This window comes from Chionomys nivalis, chromosome 3 (assembly GCF_950005125.1).
Source record: "Chionomys nivalis chromosome 3, mChiNiv1.1, whole genome shotgun sequence".
NCBI classification, from domain to species: Eukaryota; Metazoa; Chordata; class Mammalia; order Rodentia; family Cricetidae; genus Chionomys; species Chionomys nivalis.
In genome coordinates, this window is record NC_080088.1 from 96,803,997 (window position 1) to 96,824,638 (window position 20,642).

The 20,642-nt window shown below is 58.7% G+C and overlaps 2 protein-coding genes across 2 annotated transcripts in view; both read left to right on the forward strand.

Annotated features, from left to right (window-relative positions):
• LOC130871393 (mucin-12-like) overlaps positions 1-15,070 on the forward strand; it is a 52,659-nt gene extending 37,589 nt beyond the window's left edge. Inside the window, exons 8-16 of the mRNA XM_057764731.1 lie at positions 834-1,757; positions 2,679-3,602; positions 4,524-5,447; positions 6,369-7,292; positions 8,214-9,137; positions 10,059-11,467; positions 12,152-12,827; positions 13,749-14,672; positions 14,870-15,070. Coding sequence (XP_057620714.1) covers positions 834-1,757; positions 2,679-3,602; positions 4,524-5,447; positions 6,369-7,292; positions 8,214-9,137; positions 10,059-11,467; positions 12,152-12,827; positions 13,749-14,672; positions 14,870-15,070 — 7,830 coding nt within the window. The remainder of the gene's footprint in view (positions 1-833; positions 1,758-2,678; positions 3,603-4,523; positions 5,448-6,368; positions 7,293-8,213; positions 9,138-10,058; positions 11,468-12,151; positions 12,828-13,748; positions 14,673-14,869) is intronic.
• Positions 15,071-15,238: 168 nt separating this feature from the next.
• Positions 15,239-20,642, forward strand: part of LOC130871394 (mucin-12-like) — a 41,067-nt gene continuing 35,663 nt past the window's right edge. Inside the window, exons 1-4 of the mRNA XM_057764732.1 lie at positions 15,239-15,344; positions 16,006-16,145; positions 17,439-18,847; positions 19,532-20,207. Coding sequence (XP_057620715.1) covers positions 15,239-15,344; positions 16,006-16,145; positions 17,439-18,847; positions 19,532-20,207 — 2,331 coding nt within the window. The remainder of the gene's footprint in view (positions 15,345-16,005; positions 16,146-17,438; positions 18,848-19,531; positions 20,208-20,642) is intronic.

Sequence of the window (20,642 nt, forward strand, 5' to 3'; positions counted from 1 at the left end):
ACAAGTCTACAACCTGGTCGGGCAGCTCCGCGTCCCCAGACACTGCTGTACCTCCCGCCGTCACCCACACAGCAGCGCTGACTGAGGCGTCTACCACATCCCTGCGCAGCGCCATATCCACACAAACAGCTCCAGCTCCAGAGAACTCTGGAACAACCCTTCACACTCAGGAACCTACCACATCCCTAAGCGGCCCAGTGTCCACAGGAACAGCCGGACCCCCTGGGACCTCCTCCACCGCAGCTGTGAAGGAGCCATCTACAGCCTACACCAGGACCCCGGTTTCAACACTTGCAACTCAACCAGCTGAGTCACGGGGCACGGTGTTCACCCAGGAATCAACACCCTCCCCAACCGGCTCAATTTCCACAGGGACGCTGGTCCCTCCTGAGACCCCGTATACTTCAAGATTAAGGGAGGCCTCTACCACACACCCACGGACCCCAGTATCAGCCCAGGCCACTCAGGCGGCTCAAACGTGGAAAACAGGGTTCACTCAGGAACCAACAACTTTCCCAAGAAACTCAGCTTCCACAGAAACCTCGCAACCTCCTGCGAGCTCCCGCACAACAGGGCAAACTGGGGTACCTACAACCTCCCCAAGCAGCTCAGTTTCAACACATGCAACCCAGCCTAGGGAAACCTCCCAAACAGAGTTCACACAGGAGTCTACGACCTCCACGGACAGCTCAGGTTCCCCAGAAACAGTCGTCCCTCCCGACACCTCGCGCTCCACAGCTCTGCCTGAGGTATCCACAACCTCCCCAAGAAGCACAACCTCCACCGATTCACCTCAACCCTCCGGTACCTTGCAAACCGCCGTCTCCACTCAGGAATCTCCGATCTCTCCAAGCAGCTCAGTTTCCCCAGCAACGGCCCTGCCTGCTGAGACGCCCTTCACTTCGGTCCTGAGTGAAGCGCCAACCACCTCCCGAAGCCAGCACACTTCAACAGGTGGAACTCAGACCACCGAGCCGTCCAAAACAACAGTCTCCAATCAGGAATCTACAACCTTCCCAACAAACTCAGTTTCCGCGGTACCCACTGGAACTCCGGAGACCTCCTACCCTACACCCCCCAGAGAAGAACCCACCACGTTCCCCAGTGGCCCGGTGTCTACCCAAGCAACGCAAGCAACTGACACAGCCCGGACAACAGTCTTCAGTCACGGGTCTACAGCTCCCCAGAGCAACTCCATTTCCACACAAACTGCTTCTGTACCCCCTGAGAGCCTCCTCACCACAGTCCAACCTGAGGCCCCTACAGCCTCCAGCAGCAGCTCGACTTCAACGCAAGGCTCTCGAGCCACAGGGTCCTTCCCAGGAACTGTCTTCACTCTGGAAGCTACGACCGTCTCTGGCAGCCCCACGTCCCCAGAAACCACGGTACCGGCTGAAACTGATCACCCCACAGCCCGATCTGAAGCACCTACAGCCTCCCAAGGCGGCCCAGTTTCCTCAGAAGCCGCTCCCACGACTCAGACCTCCCCGACAACAACGGTCTTCGCTCAGCAATCTACAGTCTTGCCAGCCACAGCCAGCACAATGCCCGCAGAAACAGCTGGGACTCCTGGGACCTCCTACACCTCAGCTGTCACTGAGGAGTCTGCAGCCTCCCCACGTGGCCCAACGTCCACACAGACAACTCAGGCACCTGAGACATCACCAAGAGTTTTCACTCAGGCATCCACAGTCTTCACAGCCCCCTCAAGTTCACCAGAAACCGCGGCAGCTTCCGAGGTCGCCCACACCTCAGCCGTGAGTGAGGCATCTACAGTATCCTCCAGGACCCCGAGGACAACACATGCCACCCAGCCAAGCGAAACCTCCGCAACAGGGCTCACTCACAAGTCTACAACCTGGTCGGGCAGCTCCGCGTCCCCAGACACTGCTGTACCTCCCGCCGTCACCCACACAGCAGCGCTGACTGAGGCGTCTACCACATCCCTGCTCAGCGCCATATCCACACAAACAGCTCCAGCTCCAGAGAACTCTGGAACAACCCTTCACACTCAGGAACCTACCACATCCCTAAGCGGCCCAGTGTCCACAGGAACAGCCGGACCCCCTGGGACCTCCTCCACCGCAGCTGTGAAGGAGCCATCTACAGCCTACACCAGGACCCCGGTTTCAACACTTGCAACTCAACCAGCTGAGTCACGGGGCACGGTGTTCACCCAGGAATCAACACCCTCCCCAACCGGCTCAATTTCCACAGGGACGCTGGTCCCTCCTGAGACCCCGTATACTTCAAGATTAAGGGAGGCCTCTACCACACACCCACGGACCCCAGTATCAGCCCAGGCCACTCAGGCGGCTCAAACGTGGAAAACAGGGTTCACTCAGGAACCAACAACTTTCCCAAGAAACTCAGCTTCCACAGAAACCTCGCAACCTCCTGCGAGCTCCCGCACAACAGGGCAAACTGGGGTACCTACAACCTCCCCAAGCAGCTCAGTTTCAACACATGCAACCCAGCCAAGGGAAACCTCCCAAACAGAGTTCACACAGGAGTCTACGACCTCCACGGACAGCTCAGGTTCCCCAGAAACAGTCGTCCCTCCCGACACCTCGCGCTCCACAGCTCTGCCTGAGGTATCCACAACCTCCCCAAGAAGCACAACCTCCACCGATTCACCTCAACCCTCCGGTACCTTGCAAACCGCCGTCTCCACTCAGGAATCTCCGATCTCTCCAAGCAGCCCAGTTTCCCCAGCAACGGCCCTGCCTGCTGAGACGCCCTTCACTTCGGTCCTGAGTGAAGCGCCAACCACCTCCCGAAGCCAGCACACTTCAACAGGTGGAACTCAGACCACCGAGCCGTCCAAAACAACAGTCTCCAATCAGGAATCTACAACCTTCCCAACAAACTCAGTTTCCGCGGTACCCACTGGAACTCCGGAGACCTCCTACCCTACACCCCCCAGAGAAGAACCCACCACGTTCCCCAGTGGCCCGGTGTCTACCCAAGCAACGCAAGCAACTGACACAGCCCGGACAACAGTCTTCAGTCACGGGTCTACAGCTCCCCAGAGCAACTCCATTTCCACACAAACTGCTTCTGTACCCCCTGAGAGCCTCCTCACCACAGTCCAACCTGAGGCCCCTACAGCCTCCAGCAGCAGCTCGACTTCAACGCAAGGCTCTCGAGCCACAGGGTCCTTCCCAGGAACTGTCTTCACTCTGGAAGCTACGACCGTCTCTGGCAGCCCCACGTCCCCAGAAACCACGGTACCGGCTGAAACTGCTCACCCCACAGCCCGATCTGAAGCACCTACAGCCTCCCAAGGCGGCCCAGTTTCCTCAGAAGCCGCTCCCACGACTCAGACCTCCCCGACAACAACGGTCTTCGCTCAGCAATCTACAGTCTTGCCAGCCACAGCCAGCACAATGCCCGCAGAAACAGCTGGGACTCCTGGGACCTCCTACACCTCAGCTGTCACTGAGGAGTCTGCAGCCTCCCCACGTGGCCCAACGTCCACACAGACAACTCAGGCACCTGAGACATCACCAAGAGTTTTCACTCAGGCATCCACAGTCTTCACAGCCCCCTCAAGTTCACCAGAAACCGCGGCAGCTTCCGAGGTCGCCCACACCTCAGCCGTGAGTGAGGCATCTACAGTATCCTCCAGGACCCCGAGGACAACACATGCCACCCAGCCAAGCGAAACCTCCGCAACAGGGCTCACTCACAAGTCTACAACCTGGTCGGGCAGCTCCGCGTCCCCAGACACTGCTGTACCTCCCGCCGTCACCCACACAGCAGCGCTGACTGAGGCGTCTACCACATCCCTGCGCAGTGCCATATCCACACAAACAGCTCCAGCTCCAGAGAACTCTGGAACAACCCTTCACACTCAGGAACCTACCACATCCCTAAGCGGCCCAGTGTCCACAGGAACAGCCGGACCCCCTGGGACCTCCTCCACCGCAGCTGTGAAGGAGCCATCTACAGCCTACACCAGGACCCCGGTTTCAACACTTGCAACTCAACCAGCTGAGTCACGGGGCACGGTGTTCACCCAGGAATCAACACCCTCCCCAACCGGCTCAATTTCCACAGGGACGCTGGTCCCTCCTGAGACCCCGTATACTTCAAGATTAAGGGAGGCCTCTACCACACACCCACGGACCCCAGTATCAGCCCAGGCCACTCAGGCGGCTCAAACGTGGAAAACAGGGTTCACTCAGGAACCAACAACTTTCCCAAGAAACTCAGCTTCCACAGAAACCTCGCAACCTCCTGCGAGCTCCCGCACAACAGGGCAAACTGGGGTACCTACAACCTCCCCAAGCAGCTCAGTTTCAACACATGCAACCCAGCCTAGGGAAACCTCCCAAACAGAGTTCACACAGGAGTCTACGACCTCCACGGACAGCTCAGGTTCCCCAGAAACAGTCGTCCCTCCCGACACCTCGCGCTCCACAGCTCTGCCTGAGGTATCCACAACCTCCCCAAGAAGCACAACCTCCACCGATTCACCTCAACCCTCCGGTACCTTGCAAACCGCCGTCTCCACTCAGGAATCTCCGATCTCTCCAAGCAGCTCAGTTTCCCCAGCAACGGCCCTGCCTGCTGAGACGCCCTTCACTTCGGTCCTGAGTGAAGCGCCAACCACCTCCCGAAGCCAGCACACTTCAACAGGTGGAACTCAGACCACCGAGCCGTCCAAAACAACAGTCTCCAATCAGGAATCTACAACCTTCCCAACAAACTCAGTTTCCGCGGTACCCACTGGAACTCCGGAGACCTCCTACCCTACACCCCCCAGAGAAGAACCCACCACGTTCCCCAGTGGCCCGGTGTCTACCCAAGCAACGCAAGCAACTGACACAGCCCGGACAACAGTCTTCAGTCACGGGTCTACAGCTCCCCAGAGCAACTCCATTTCCACACAAACTGCTTCTGTACCCCCTGAGAGCCTCCTCACCACAGTCCAACCTGAGGCCCCTACAGCCTCCAGCAGCAGCTCGACTTCAACGCAAGGCTCTCGAGCCACAGGGTCCTTCCCAGGAACTGTCTTCACTCTGGAAGCTACGACCGTCTCTGGCAGCCCCACGTCCCCAGAAACCACGGTACCGGCTGAAACTGCTCACCCCACAGCCCGATCTGAAGCACCTACAGCCTCCCAAGGCGGCCCAGTTTCCTCAGAAGCCGCTCCCACGACTCAGACCTCCCCGACAACAACGGTCTTCGCTCAGCAATCTACAGTCTTGCCAGCCACAGCCAGCACAATGCCCGCAGAAACAGCTGGGACTCCTGGGACCTCCTACACCTCAGCTGTCACTGAGGAGTCTGCAGCCTCCCCACGTGGCCCAACGTCCACACAGACAACTCAGGCACCTGAGACATCACCAAGAGTTTTCACTCAGGCATCCACAGTCTTCACAGCCCCCTCAAGTTCACCAGAAACCGCGGCAGCTTCCGAGGTCGCCCACACCTCAGCCGTGAGTGAGGCATCTACAGTATCCTCCAGGACCCCGAGGACAACACATGCCACCCAGCCAAGCGAAACCTCCGCAACAGGGCTCACTCACAAGTCTACAACCTGGTCGGGCAGCTCCGCGTCCCCAGACACTGCTGTACCTCCCGCCGTCACCCACACAGCAGCGCTGACTGAGGCGTCTACCACATCCCTGCGCAGCGCCATATCCACACAAACAGCTCCAGCTCCAGAGAACTCTGGAACAACCCTTCACACTCAGGAACCTACCACATCCCTAAGCGGCCCAGTGTCCACAGGAACAGCCGGACCCCCTGGGACCTCCTCCACCGCAGCTGTGAAGGAGCCATCTACAGCCTACACCAGGACCCCGGTTTCAACACTTGCAACTCAACCAGCTGAGTCACGGGGCACGGTGTTCACCCAGGAATCAACACCCTCCCCAACCGGCTCAATTTCCACAGGGACGCTGGTCCCTCCTGAGACCCCGTATACTTCAAGATTAAGGGAGGCCTCTACCACACACCCACGGACCCCAGTATCAGCCCAGGCCACTCAGGCGGCTCAAACGTGGAAAACAGGGTTCACTCAGGAACCAACAACTTTCCCAAGAAACTCAGCTTCCACAGAAACCTCGCAACCTCCTGCGAGCTCCCGCACAACAGGGCAAACTGGGGTACCTACAACCTCCCCAAGCAGCTCAGTTTCAACACATGCAACCCAGCCTAGGGAAACCTCCCAAACAGAGTTCACACAGGAGTCTACGACCTCCACGGACAGCTCAGGTTCCCCAGAAACAGTCGTCCCTCCCGACACCTCGCGCTCCACAGCTCTGCCTGAGGTATCCACAACCTCCCCAAGAAGCACAACCTCCACCGATTCACCTCAACCCTCCGGTACCTTGCAAACCGCCGTCTCCACTCAGGAATCTCCGATCTCTCCAAGCAGCTCAGTTTCCCCAGCAACGGCCCTGCCTGCTGAGACGCCCTTCACTTCGGTCCTGAGTGAAGCGCCAACCACCTCCCGAAGCCAGCACACTTCAACAGGTGGAACTCAGACCACCGAGCCGTCCAAAACAACAGTCTCCAATCAGGAATCTACAACCTTCCCAACAAACTCAGTTTCCGCGGTACCCACTGGAACTCCGGAGACCTCCTACCCTACACCCCCCAGAGAAGAACCCACCACGTTCCCCAGTGGCCCGGTGTCTACCCAAGCAACGCAAGCAACTGACACAGCCCGGACAACAGTCTTCAGTCACGGGTCTACAGCTCCCCAGAGCAACTCCATTTCCACACAAACTGCTTCTGTACCCCCTGAGAGCCTCCTCACCACAGTCCAACCTGAGGCCCCTACAGCCTCCAGCAGCAGCTCGACTTCAACGCAAGGCTCTCGAGCCACAGGGTCCTTCCCAGGAACTGTCTTCACTCTGGAAGCTACGACCGTCTCTGGCAGCCCCACGTCCCCAGAAACCACGGTACCGGCTGAAACTGCTCACCCCACAGCCCGATCTGAAGCACCTACAGCCTCCCAAGGCGGCCCAGTTTCCTCAGAAGCCGCTCCCACGACTCAGACCTCCCCGACAACAACGGTCTTCGCTCAGCAATCTACAGTCTTGCCAGCCACAGCCAGCACAATGCCCGCAGAAACAGCTGGGACTCCTGGGACCTCCTACACCTCAGCTGTCACTGAGGAGTCTGCAGCCTCCCCACGTGGCCCAACGTCCACACAGACAACTCAGGCACCTGAGACATCACCAAGAGTTTTCACTCAGGCATCCACAGTCTTCACAGCCCCCTCAAGTTCACCAGAAACCGCGGCAGCTTCCGAGGTCGCCCACACCTCAGCCGTGAGTGAGGCATCTACAGTATCCTCCAGGACCCCGAGGACAACACATGCCACCCAGCCAAGCGAAACCTCCGCAACAGGGCTCACTCACAAGTCTACAACCTGGTCGGGCAGCTCCGCGTCCCCAGACACTGCTGTACCTCCCGCCGTCACCCACACAGCAGCGCTGACTGAGGCGTCTACCACATCCCTGCGCAGCGCCATATCCACACAAACAGCTCCAGCTCCAGAGAACTCTGGAACAACCCTTCACACTCAGGAACCTACCACATCCCTAAGCGGCCCAGTGTCCACAGGAACAGCCGGACCCCCTGGGACCTCCTCCACCGCAGCTGTGAAGGAGCCATCTACAGCCTACACCAGGACCCCGGTTTCAACACTTGCAACTCAACCAGCTGAGTCACGGGGCACGGTGTTCACCCAGGAATCAACACCCTCCCCAACCGGCTCAATTTCCACAGGGACGCTGGTCCCTCCTGAGACCCCGTATACTTCAAGATTAAGGGAGGCCTCTACCACACACCCACGGACCCCAGTATCAGCCCAGGCCACTCAGGCGGCTCAAACGTGGAAAACAGGGTTCACTCAGGAACCAACAACTTTCCCAAGAAACTCAGCTTCCACAGAAACCTCGCAACCTCCTGCGAGCTCCCGCACAACAGGGCAAACTGGGGTACCTACAACCTCCCCAAGCAGCTCAGTTTCAACACATGCAACCCAGCCTAGGGAAACCTCCCAAACAGAGTTCACACAGGAGTCTACGACCTCCACGGACAGCTCAGGTTCCCCAGAAACAGTCGTCCCTCCCGACACCTCGCGCTCCACAGCTCTGCCTGAGGTATCCACAACCTCCCCAAGAAGCACAACCTCCACCGATTCACCTCAACCCTCCGGTACCTTGCAAACCGCCGTCTCCACTCAGGAATCTCCGATCTCTCCAAGCAGCTCAGTTTCCCCAGCAACGGCCCTGCCTGCTGAGACGCCCTTCACTTCGGTCCTGAGTGAAGCGCCAACCACCTCCCGAAGCCAGCACACTTCAACAGGTGGAACTCAGACCACCGAGCCGTCCAAAACAACAGTCTCCAATCAGGAATCTACAACCTTCCCAACAAACTCAGTTTCCGCGGTACCCACTGGAACTCCGGAGACCTCCTACCCTACACCCCCCAGAGAAGAACCCACCACGTTCCCCAGTGGCCCGGTGTCTACCCAAGCAACGCAAGCAACTGACACAGCCCGGACAACAGTCTTCAGTCACGGGTCTACAGCTCCCCAGAGCAACTCCATTTCCACACAAACTGCTTCTGTACCCCCTGAGAGCCTCCTCACCACAGTCCAACCTGAGGCCCCTACAGCCTCCAGCAGCAGCTCGACTTCAACGCAAGGCTCTCGAGCCACAGGGTCCTTCCCAGGAACTGTCTTCACTCTGGAAGCTACGACCGTCTCTGGCAGCCCCACGTCCCCAGAAACCACGGTACCGGCTGAAACTGCTCACCCCACAGCCCGATCTGAAGCACCTACAGCCTCCCAAGGCGGCCCAGTTTCCTCAGAAGCCGCTCCCACGACTCAGACCTCCCCGACAACAACGGTCTTCGCTCAGCAATCTACAGTCTTGCCAGCCACAGCCAGCACAATGCCCGCAGAAACAGCTGGGACTCCTGGGACCTCCTACACCTCAGCTGTCACTGAGGAGTCTGCAGCCTCCCCACGTGGCCCAACGTCCACACAGACAACTCAGGCACCTGAGACATCACCAAGAGTTTTCACTCAGGCATCCACAGTCTTCACAGCCCCCTCAAGTTCACCAGAAACCGCGGCAGCTTCCGAGGTCGCCCACACCTCAGCCGTGAGTGAGGCATCTACAGTATCCTCCAGGACCCCGAGGACAACACATGCCACCCAGCCAAGCGAAACCTCCGCAACAGGGCTCACTCACAAGTCTACAACCTGGTCGGGCAGCTCCGCGTCCCCAGACACTGCTGTACCTCCCGCCGTCACCCACACAGCAGCGCTGACTGAGGCGTCTACCACATCCCTGCTCAGCGCCATATCCACACAAACAGCTCCAGCTCCAGAGAACTCTGGAACAACCCTTCACACTCAGGAACCTACCACATCCCTAAGCGGCCCAGTGTCCACAGGAACAGCCGGACCCCCTGGGACCTCCTCCACCGCAGCTGTGAAGGAGCCATCTACAGCCTACACCAGGACCCCGGTTTCAACACTTGCAACTCAACCAGCTGAGTCACGGGGCACGGTGTTCACCCAGGAATCAACACCCTCCCCAACCGGCTCAATTTCCACAGGGACGCTGGTCCCTCCTGAGACCCCGTATACTTCAAGATTAAGGGAGGCCTCTACCACACACCCACGGACCCCAGTATCAGCCCAGGCCACTCAGGCGGCTCAAACGTGGAAAACAGGGTTCACTCAGGAACCAACAACTTTCCCAAGAAACTCAGCTTCCACAGAAACCTCGCAACCTCCTGCGAGCTCCCGCACAACAGGGCAAACTGGGGTACCTACAACCTCCCCAAGCAGCTCAGTTTCAACACATGCAACCCAGCCAAGGGAAACCTCCCAAACAGAGTTCACACAGGAGTCTACGACCTCCACGGACAGCTCAGGTTCCCCAGAAACAGTCGTCCCTCCCGACACCTCGCGCTCCACAGCTCTGCCTGAGGTATCCACAACCTCCCCAAGAAGCACAACCTCCACCGATTCACCTCAACCCTCCGGTACCTTGCAAACCGCCGTCTCCACTCAGGAATCTCCGATCTCTCCAAGCAGCCCAGTTTCCCCAGCAACGGCCCTGCCTGCTGAGACGCCCTTCACTTCGGTCCTGAGTGAAGCGCCAACCACCTCCCGAAGCCAGCACACTTCAACAGGTGGAACTCAGACCACCGAGCCGTCCAAAACAACAGTCTCCAATCAGGAATCTACAACCTTCCCAACAAACTCAGTTTCCGCGGTACCCACTGGAACTCCGGAGACCTCCTACCCTACACCCCCCAGAGAAGAACCCACCACGTTCCCCAGTGGCCCGGTGTCTACCCAAGCAACGCAAGCAACTGACACAGCCCGGACAACAGTCTTCAGTCACGGGTCTACAGCTCCCCAGAGCAACTCCATTTCCACACAAACTGCTTCTGTACCCCCTGAGAGCCTCCTCACCACAGTCCAACCTGAGGCCCCTACAGCCTCCAGCAGCAGCTCGACTTCAACGCAAGGCTCTCGAGCCACAGGGTCCTTCCCAGGAACTGTCTTCACTCTGGAAGCTACGACCGTCTCTGGCAGCCCCACGTCCCCAGAAACCACGGTACCGGCTGAAACTGCTCACCCCACAGCCCGATCTGAAGCACCTACAGCCTCCCAAGGCGGCCCAGTTTCCTCAGAAGCCGCTCCCACGACTCAGACCTCCCCGACAACAACGGTCTTCGCTCAGCAATCTACAGTCTTGCCAGCCACAGCCAGCACAATGCCCGCAGAAACAGCTGGGACTCCTGGGACCTCCTACACCTCAGCTGTCACTGAGGAGTCTGCAGCCTCCCCACGTGGCCCAACGTCCACACAGACAACTCAGGCACCTGAGACATCACCAAGAGTTTTCACTCAGGCATCCACAGTCTTCACAGCCCCCTCAAGTTCACCAGAAACCGCGGCAGCTTCCGAGGTCGCCCACACCTCAGCCGTGAGTGAGGCATCTACAGTATCCTCCAGGACCCCGAGGACAACACATGCCACCCAGCCAAGCGAAACCTCCGCAACAGGGCTCACTCACAAGTCTACAACCTGGTCGGGCAGCTCCGCGTCCCCAGACACTGCTGTACCTCCCGCCGTCACCCACACAGCAGCGCTGACTGAGGCGTCTACCACATCCCTGCGCAGCGCCATATCCACACAAACAGCTCCAGCTCCAGAGAACTCTGGAACAACCCTTCACACTCAGGAACCTACCACATCCCTAAGCGGCCCAGTGTCCACAGGAACAGCCGGACCCCCTGGGACCTCCTCCACCGCAGCTGTGAAGGAGCCATCTACAGCCTACACCAGGACCCCGGTTTCAACACTTGCAACTCAACCAGCTGAGTCACGGGGCACGGTGTTCACCCAGGAATCAACACCCTCCCCAACCGGCTCAATTTCCACAGGGACGCTGGTCCCTCCTGAGACCCCGTATACTTCAAGATTAAGGGAGGCCTCTACCACACACCCACGGACCCCAGTATCAGCCCAGGCCACTCAGGCGGCTCAAACGTGGAAAACAGGGTTCACTCAGGAACCAACAACTTTCCCAAGAAACTCAGCTTCCACAGAAACCTCGCAACCTCCTGCGAGCTCCCGCACAACAGGGCAAACTGGGGTACCTACAACCTCCCCAAGCAGCTCAGTTTCAACACATGCAACCCAGCCTAGGGAAACCTCCCAAACAGAGTTCACACAGGAGTCTACGACCTCCACGGACAGCTCAGGTTCCCCAGAAACAGTCGTCCCTCCCGACACCTCGCGCTCCACAGCTCTGCCTGAGGTATCCACAACCTCCCCAAGAAGCACAACCTCCACCGATTCACCTCAACCCTCCGGTACCTTGCAAACCGCCGTCTCCACTCAGGAATCTCCGATCTCTCCAAGCAGCTCAGTTTCCCCAGCAACGGCCCTGCCTGCTGAGACGCCCTTCACTTCGGTCCTGAGTGAAGCGCCAACCACCTCCCGAAGCCAGCACACTTCAACAGGTGGAACTCAGACCACCGAGCCGTCCAAAACAACAGTCTCCAATCAGGAATCTACAACCTTCCCAACAAACTCAGTTTCCGCGGTACCCACTGGAACTCCGGAGACCTCCTACCCTACACCCCCCAGAGAAGAACCCACCACGTTCCCCAGTGGCCCGGTGTCTACCCAAGCAACGCAAGCAACTGACACAGCCCGGACAACAGTCTTCAGTCACGGGTCTACAGCTCCCCAGAGCAACTCCATTTCCACACAAACTGCTTCTGTACCCCCTGAGAGCCTCCTCACCACAGTCCAACCTGAGGCCCCTACAGCCTCCAGCAGCAGCTCGACTTCAACGCAAGGCTCTCGAGCCACAGGGTCCTTCCCAGGAACTGTCTTCACTCTGGAAGCTACGACCGTCTCTGGCAGCCCCACGTCCCCAGAAACCACGGTACCGGCTGAAACTGATCACCCCACAGCCCGATCTGAAGCACCTACAGCCTCCCAAGGCGGCCCAGTTTCCTCAGAAGCCGCTCCCACGACTCAGACCTCCCCGACAACAACGGTCTTCGCTCAGCAATCTACAGTCTTGCCAGCCACAGCCAGCACAATGCCCGCAGAAACAGCTGGGACTCCTGGGACCTCCTACACCTCAGCTGTCACTGAGGAGTCTGCAGCCTCCCCACGTGGCCCAACGTCCACACAGACAACTCAGGCACCTGAGACATCACCAAGAGTTTTCACTCAGGCATCCACAGTCTTCACAGCCCCCTCAAGTTCACCAGAAACCGCGGCAGCTTCCGAGGTCGCCCACACCTCAGCCGTGAGTGAGGCATCTACAGTATCCTCCAGGACCCCGAGGACAACACATGCCACCCAGCCAAGCGAAACCTCCGCAACAGGGCTCACTCACAAGTCTACAACCTGGTCGGGCAGCTCCGCGTCCCCAGACACTGCTGTACCTCCCGCCGTCACCCACACAGCAGCGCTGACTGAGGCGTCTACCACATCCCTGCGCAGCGCCATATCCACACAAACAGCTCCAGCTCCAGAGAACTCTGGAACAACCCTTCACACTCAGGAACCTACCACATCCCTAAGCGGCCCAGTGTCCACAGGAACAGCCGGACCCCCTGGGACCTCCTCCACCGCAGCTGTGAAGGAGCCATCTACAGCCTACACCAGGACCCCGGTTTCAACACTTGCAACTCAACCAGCTGAGTCACGGGGCACGGTGTTCACCCAGGAATCAACACCCTCCCCAACCGGCTCAATTTCCACAGGGACGCTGGTCCCTCCTGAGACCCCGTATACTTCAAGATTAAGGGAGGCCTCTACCACACACCCACGGACCCCAGTATCAGCCCAGGCCACTCAGGCGGCTCAAACGTGGAAAACAGGGTTCACTCAGGAACCAACAACTTTCCCAAGAAACTCAGCTTCCACAGAAACCTCGCAACCTCCTGCGAGCTCCCACACAACAGGGCAAACTGGGGTACCTACAACCTCCCCAAGCAGCTCAGTTTCAACACATGCAACCCAGCCAAGGGAAACCTCCCAAACAGAGTTCACACAGGAGTCTACGACCTCCACGGACAGCTCAGGTTCCCCAGAAACAGTCGTCCCTCCCGACACCTCGCGCTCCACAGCTCTGCCTGAGGTATCCACAACCTCCCCAAGAAGCACAACCTCCACCGATTCACCTCAACCCTCCGGTATCTTGCAAACCGCCCTCTCCACTCAGGAATCTCCGATCTCTCCAAGCAGCCCAGTTTCCCCAGCAACGGCCCTGCCTGCTGAGACGCCCTTCACTTCGGTCCTGAGTGAAGCGCCAACCACCTCCCGAAGCCAGCACACTTCAACAGGTGGAACTCAGACCACCGAGCCGTCCAAAACAACAGTCTCCAATCAGGAATCTACAACCTTCCCAACAAACTCAGTTTCCGCGGTACCCACTGGAACTCCGGAGACCTCCTACCCTACACCCCCCAGAGAAGAACCCACCACGTTCCCCAGTGGCCCGGTGTCTACCCAAGCAACGCAAGCAACTGACACAGCCCGGACAACAGTCTTCAGTCACGGGTCTACAGCTCCCCAGAGCAACTCCATTTCCACACAAACTGCTTCTGTACCCCCTGAGAGCCTCCTCACCACAGTCCAACCTGAGGCCCCTACAGCCTCCAGCAGCAGCTCGACTTCAACGCAAGGCTCTCGAGCCACAGGGTCCTTCCCAGGAACTGTCTTCACTCTGGAAGCTACGACCGTCTCTGGCAGCCCCACGTCCCCAGAAACCACGGTACCGGCTGAAACTGCTCACCCCACAGCCCGATCTGAAGCACCTACAGCCTCCCAAGGCGGCCCAGTTTCCTCAGAAGCCGCTCCCACGACTCAGACCTCCCCGACAACAACGGTCTTCGCTCAGCAATCTACAGTCTTGCCAGCCACAGCCAGCACAATGCCCGCAGAAACAGCTGGGACTCCTGGGACCTCCTACACCTCAGCTGTCACTGAGGAGTCTGCAGCCTCCCCACGTGGCCCAACGTCCACACAGACAACTCAGGCACCTGAGACATCACCAAGAGTTTTCACTCAGGCATCCACAGTCTTCACAGCCCCCTCAAGTTCACCAGAAACCGCGGCAGCTTCCGAGGTCGCCCACACCTCAGCCGTGAGTGAGGCATCTACAGTATCCTCCAGGACCCCGAGGACAACACATGCCACCCAGCCAAGCGAAACCTCCGCAACAGGGCTCACTCACAAATCTACAACCTGGTCGGGCAGCTCCGCGTCCCCAGACACTGCTGTACCTCCCGCCGTCACCCACACAGCAGCGCTGACTGAGGCGTCTACCACATCCCTGCGCAGCGCCATATCCACACAAACAGCTCCAGCTCCAGAGAACTCTGGAACAACCCTTCACACTCAGGAACCTACCACATCCCTAAGCGGCCCAGTGTCCACAGGAACAGCCGGACCCCCTGGGACCTCCTCCACCGCAGCTGTGAAGGAGCCATCTACAGCCTACACCAGGACCCCGGTTTCAACACTTGCAACTCAACCAGCTGAGTCACGGGGCACGGTGTTCACCCAGGAATCAACACCCTCCCCAACCGGCTCAATTTCCACAGGGACGCTGGTCCCTCCTGAGACCCCGTATACTTCAAGATTAAGGGAGGCCTCTACCACACACCCACGGACCCCAGTATCAGCCCAGGCCACTCAGGCGGCTCAAACATGGAAAACAGGGTTCACTCAGGAACCAACAACTTTCCCAAGAAACTCAGCTTCCACAGAAACCTCGCAACCTCCTGCGAGCTCCCGCACAACAGGGCAAACTGGGGTACCTACAACCTCCCCAAGCAGCTCAGTTTCAACACATGCAACCCAGCCAAGGGAAACCTCCCAAACAGAGTTCACACAGGAGTCTACGACCTCCACGGACAGCTCAGGTTCCCCAGAAACAGTCGTCCCTCCCGACACCTCGCGCTCCACAGCTCTGCCTGAGGTATCCACAACCTCCCCAAGAAGCACAACCTCCACCGATTCACCTCAACCCTCCGGTACCTTGCAAACCGCCGTCTCCACTCAGGAATCTCCGATCTCTCCAAGCAGCTCAGTTTCCCCAGCAACGGCCCTGCCTGCAGAGACGCCCTTCACTTCGGTCCTGAGTGAAGCGCCAACCACCTCCCGAAGCCAGCACACTTCAACAGGTGGAACTCAGACCACCGAGCCGTCCAAAACAACAGTCTCCAATCAGGAATCTACAACCTTCCCAACAAACTCAGTTTCCGCGGTACCCACTGGAACTCCGGAGACCTCCTACCCTACACCCCCCAGAGAAGAACCCACCACGTTCCCCAGTGGCCCGGTGTCTACCCAAGCAACGCAAGCAACTGACACAGCCCGGACAACAGTCTTCAGTCACGGGTCTACAGCTCCCCAGAGCAACTCCATTTCCACACAAACTGCTTCTGTACCCCCTGAGAGCCTCCTCACCACAGTCCAACCTGAGGCCCCTACAGCCTCCAGCAGCAGCTCGACTTCAACGCAAGGCTCTCGAGCCACAGGGTCCTTCCCAGGAACTGTCTTCACTCTGGAAGCTACGACCGTCTCTGGCAGCCCCACGTCCCCAGAAACCACGGTACCGGCTGAAACTGCTCACCCCACAGCCCGATCTGAAGCACCTACAGCCTCCCAAGGCGGCCCAGTTTCCTCAGAAGCCGCTCCCACGACTCAGACCTCCCCGACAACAACGGTCTTCGCTCAGCAATCTACAGTCTTGCCAGCCACAGCCAGCACAATGCCCGCAGAAACAGCTGGGACTCCTGGGACCTCCTACACCTCAGCTGTCACTGAGGAGTCTGCAGCCTCCCCACGTGGCCCAACGTCCACACAGACAACTCAGGCACCTGAGACATCACCAAGAGTTTTCACTCAGGCATCCACAGTCTTCACAGCCCCCTCAAGTTCACCAGAAACCGCGGCAGCTTCCGAGGTCGCCCACACCTCAGCCGTGAGTGAGGCATCTACAGTATCCTCCAGGACCCCGAGGACAACACATGCCACCCAGCCAAGCGAAACCTCCGCAACAGGGCTCACTCACAAGTCTACAACCTGGTCGGGCAGCTCCGCGTCCCCAGACACTGCTGTACCTCCCGCCGTCACCCACACAGCAGCGCTGACTGAGGCGTCTACCACATCCCTGCGCAGCGCCATATCCACACAAACAGCTCCAGCTCCAGAGAACTCTGGAACAACCCTTCACACTCAGGAACCTACCACATCCCTAAGCGGCCCAGTGTCCACAGGAACAGCCGGACCCCCTGGGACCTCCTCCACCGCAGCTGTGAAGGAGCCATCTACAGCCTACACCAGGACCCCGGTTTCAACACTTGCAACTCAACCAGCTGAGTCACGGGGCACGGTGTTCACCCAGGAATCAACACCCTCCCCAACCAGCTCAATTTCCACAGGGACGCTGGTCCCTCCTGAGACCCCGTATACTTCAAGATTAAGGGAGGCCTCTACCACACACCCACGGACCCCAGTATCAGCCCAGGCCACTCAGGCGGCTCAAACGTGGAAAACAGGGTTCACTCAGGAACCAACAACTTTCCCAAGAAACTCAGCTTCCACAGAAACCTCGCAACCTCCTGCGAGCTCCCGCACAACAGGGCAAACTGGGGTACCTACAACCTCCCCAAGCAGCTCAGTTTCAACACATGCAACCCAGCCAAGGGAAACCTCCCAAACAGAGTTCACACAGGAGTCTACGACCTCCACGGACAGCTCAGGTTCCCCAGAAACAGTCGTCCCTCCCGACACCTCGCGCTCCACAGCTCTGCCTGAGGTATCCACAACCTCCCCAAGAAGCACAACCTCCACCGATTCACCTCAACCCTCCGGTACCTTGCAAACCGCCGTCTCCACTCAGGAATCTCCGATCTCTCCAAGCAGCTCAGTTTCCCCAGCAACGGCCCTGCCTGCAGAGACGCCCTTCACTTCGGTCCTGAGTGAAGCGCCAACCACCTCCCGAAGCCAGCACACTTCAACAGGTGGAACTCAGACCACCGAGCCGTCCAAAACAACAGTCTCCAATCAGGAATCTACAACCTTCCCAACAAACTCAGTTTCCGCGGTACCCACTGGAACTCCGGAGACCTCCTACCCTACACCCCCCAGAGAAGAACCCACCACGTTCCCCAGTGGCCCGGTGTCTACCCAAGCAACGCAAGCAACTGACACAGCCCGGACAACAGTCTTCAGTCACGGGTCTACAGCTCCCCAGAGCAACTCCATTTCCACACAAACTGCTTCTGTACCCCCTGAGAGCCTCCTCACCACAGTCCAACCTGAGGCCCCTACAGCCTCCAGCAGCAGCTCGACTTCAACGCAAGGCTCTCGAGCCACAGGGTCCTTCCCAGGAACTGTCTTCACTCTGGAAGCTACGACCGTCTCTGGCAGCCCCACGTCCCCAGAAACCACGGTACCGGCTGAAACTGCTCACCCCACAGCCCGATCTGAAGCACCTACAGCCTCCCAAGGCGGCCCAGTTTCCTCAGAAGCCGCTCCCACGACTCAGACCTCCCCGACAACAACGGTCTTCGCTCAGCAATCTACAGTCTTGCCAGCCACAGCCAGCACAATGCCCGCAGAAACAGCTGGGACTCCTGGGACCTCCTACACCTCAGCTGTCACTGAGGAGTCTGCAGCCTCCCCACGTGGCCCAACGTCCACACAGACAACTCAGGCACCTGAGACATCACCAAGAGTTTTCACTCAGGCATCCACAGTCTTCACAGCCCCCTCAAGTTCACCAGAAACCGCGGCAGCTTCCGAGGTCGCCCACACCTCAGCCGTGAGTGAGGCATCTACAGTATCCTCCAGGACCCCGAGGACAACACATGCCACCCAGCCAAGCGAAACCTCCGCAACAGGGCTCACTCACAAGTCTACAACCTGGTCGGGCAGCTCCGCGTCCCCAGACACTGCTGTACCTCCCGCCGTCACCCACACAGCAGCGCTGAATGAGGCGTCTACCACATCCCTGCGCAGCGCCATATCCACACAAACAGCTCCAGCTCCAGAGAACTCTGGAACAACCCTTCACACTCAGGAACCTACCACATCCCTAAGCGGCCCAGTGTCCACAGGAACAGCCGGACCCCCTGGGACCTCCTCCACCGCAGCTGTGAAGGAGCCATCTACAGCCTACACCAGGACCCCGGTTTCAACACTTGCAACTCAACCAGCTGAGTCACGGGGCACGGTGTTCACCCAGGAATCAACACCCTCCCCAACCGGCTCAATTTCCACAGGGACGCTGGTCCCTCCTGAGACCCCGTATACTTCAAGATTAAGGGAGGCCTCTACCACACACCCACGGACCCCAGTATCAGCCCAGGCCACTCAGGCGGCTCAAACGTGGAAAACAGGGTTCACTCAGGAACCAACAACTTTCCCAAGAAACTCAGCTTCCACAGAAACCTCGCAACCTCCTGCGAGCTCCCGCACAACAGGGCAAACTGGGGTACCTACAACCTCCCCAAGCAGCTCAGTTTCAACACATGCAACCCAGCCAAGGGAAACCTCCCAAACAGAGTTCACACAGGAGTCTACGACCTCCACGGACAGCTCAGGTTCCCCAGAAACAGTCGTCCCTCCCGACACCTCGCGCTCCACAGCTCTGCCTGAGGTATCCACAACCTCCCCAAGAAGCACAACCTCCACCGATTCACCTCAACCCTCCGGTACCTTGCAAACCGCCGTCTCCACTCAGGAATCTCCGATCTCTCCAAGCAGCTCAGTTTCCCCAGCAACGGCCCTGCCTGCTGAGACGCCCTTCACTTCGGTCCTGAGTGAAGCGCCAACCACCTCCCGAAGCCAGCACACTTCAACAGGTGGATCTCAGACCACCGAGCCGTCCAAAACAACAGTCTCCAATCAGGAATCTACAACCTTCCCAACAAACTCAGTTTCCGCGGTACCCACTGGAACTCCGGAGACCTCCTACCCTACACCCCCCAGAGAAGAACCCACCACGTTCCCCAGTGGCCCGGTGTCTACCCAAGCAACGCAAGCAACTGACACAGCCCGGACAACAGTCTTCAGTCACGGGTCTACAGCTCCCCAGAGCAACTCCATTTCCACACAAACTGCTTCTGTACCCCCTGAGAGCCTCCTCACCACAGTCCAACCTGAGGCCCCTACAGCCTCCAGCAGCAGCTCGACTTCAACGCAAGGCTCTCGAGCCACAGGGTCCTTCCCAGGAACTGTCTTCACTCTGGAAGCTACGACCGTCTCTGGCAGCCCCACGTCCCCAGAAACCACGGTACCGGCTGAAACTGCTCACCCCACAGCCCGATCTGAAGCACCTACAGCCTCCCAAGGCGGCCCAGTTTCCTCAGAAGCCGCTCCCACGACTCAGACCTCCCCGACAACAACGGTCTTCGCTCAGCAATCTACAGTCTTGCCAGCCACAGCCAGCACAATGCCCGCAGAAACAGCTGGGACTCCTGGGACCTCCTACACCTCAGCTGTCACTGAGGAGTCTGCAGCCTCCCCACGTGGCCCAACGTCCACACAGACAACTCAGGCACCTGAGACATCACCAAGAGTTTTCACTCAGGCATCCACAGTCTTCACAGCCCCCTCAAGTTCACCAGAAACCGCGGCAGCTTCCGAGGTCGCCCACACCTCAGCCGTGAGTGAGGCATCTACAGTATCCTCCAGGACCCCGAGGACAACACATGCCACCCAGCCAAGCGAAACCTCCGCAACAGGGCTCACTCACAAGTCTACAACCTGGTCGGGCAGCTCCGCGTCCCCAGACACTGCTGTACCTCCCGCCGTCACCCACACAGCAGCGCTGACTGAGGCGTCTACCACATCCCTGCGCAGCGCCATATCCACACAAACAGCTCCAGCTCCAGAGAACTCTGGAACAACCCTTCACACTCAGGAACCTACCACATCCCTAAGCGGCCCAGTGTCCACAGGAACAGCCGGACCCCCTGGGACCTCCTCCACCGCAGCTGTGAAGGAGCCATCTACAGCCTACACCAGGACCCCGGTTTCAACACTTGCAACTCAACCAGCTGAGTCACGGGGCACGGTGTTCACCCAGGAATCAACACCC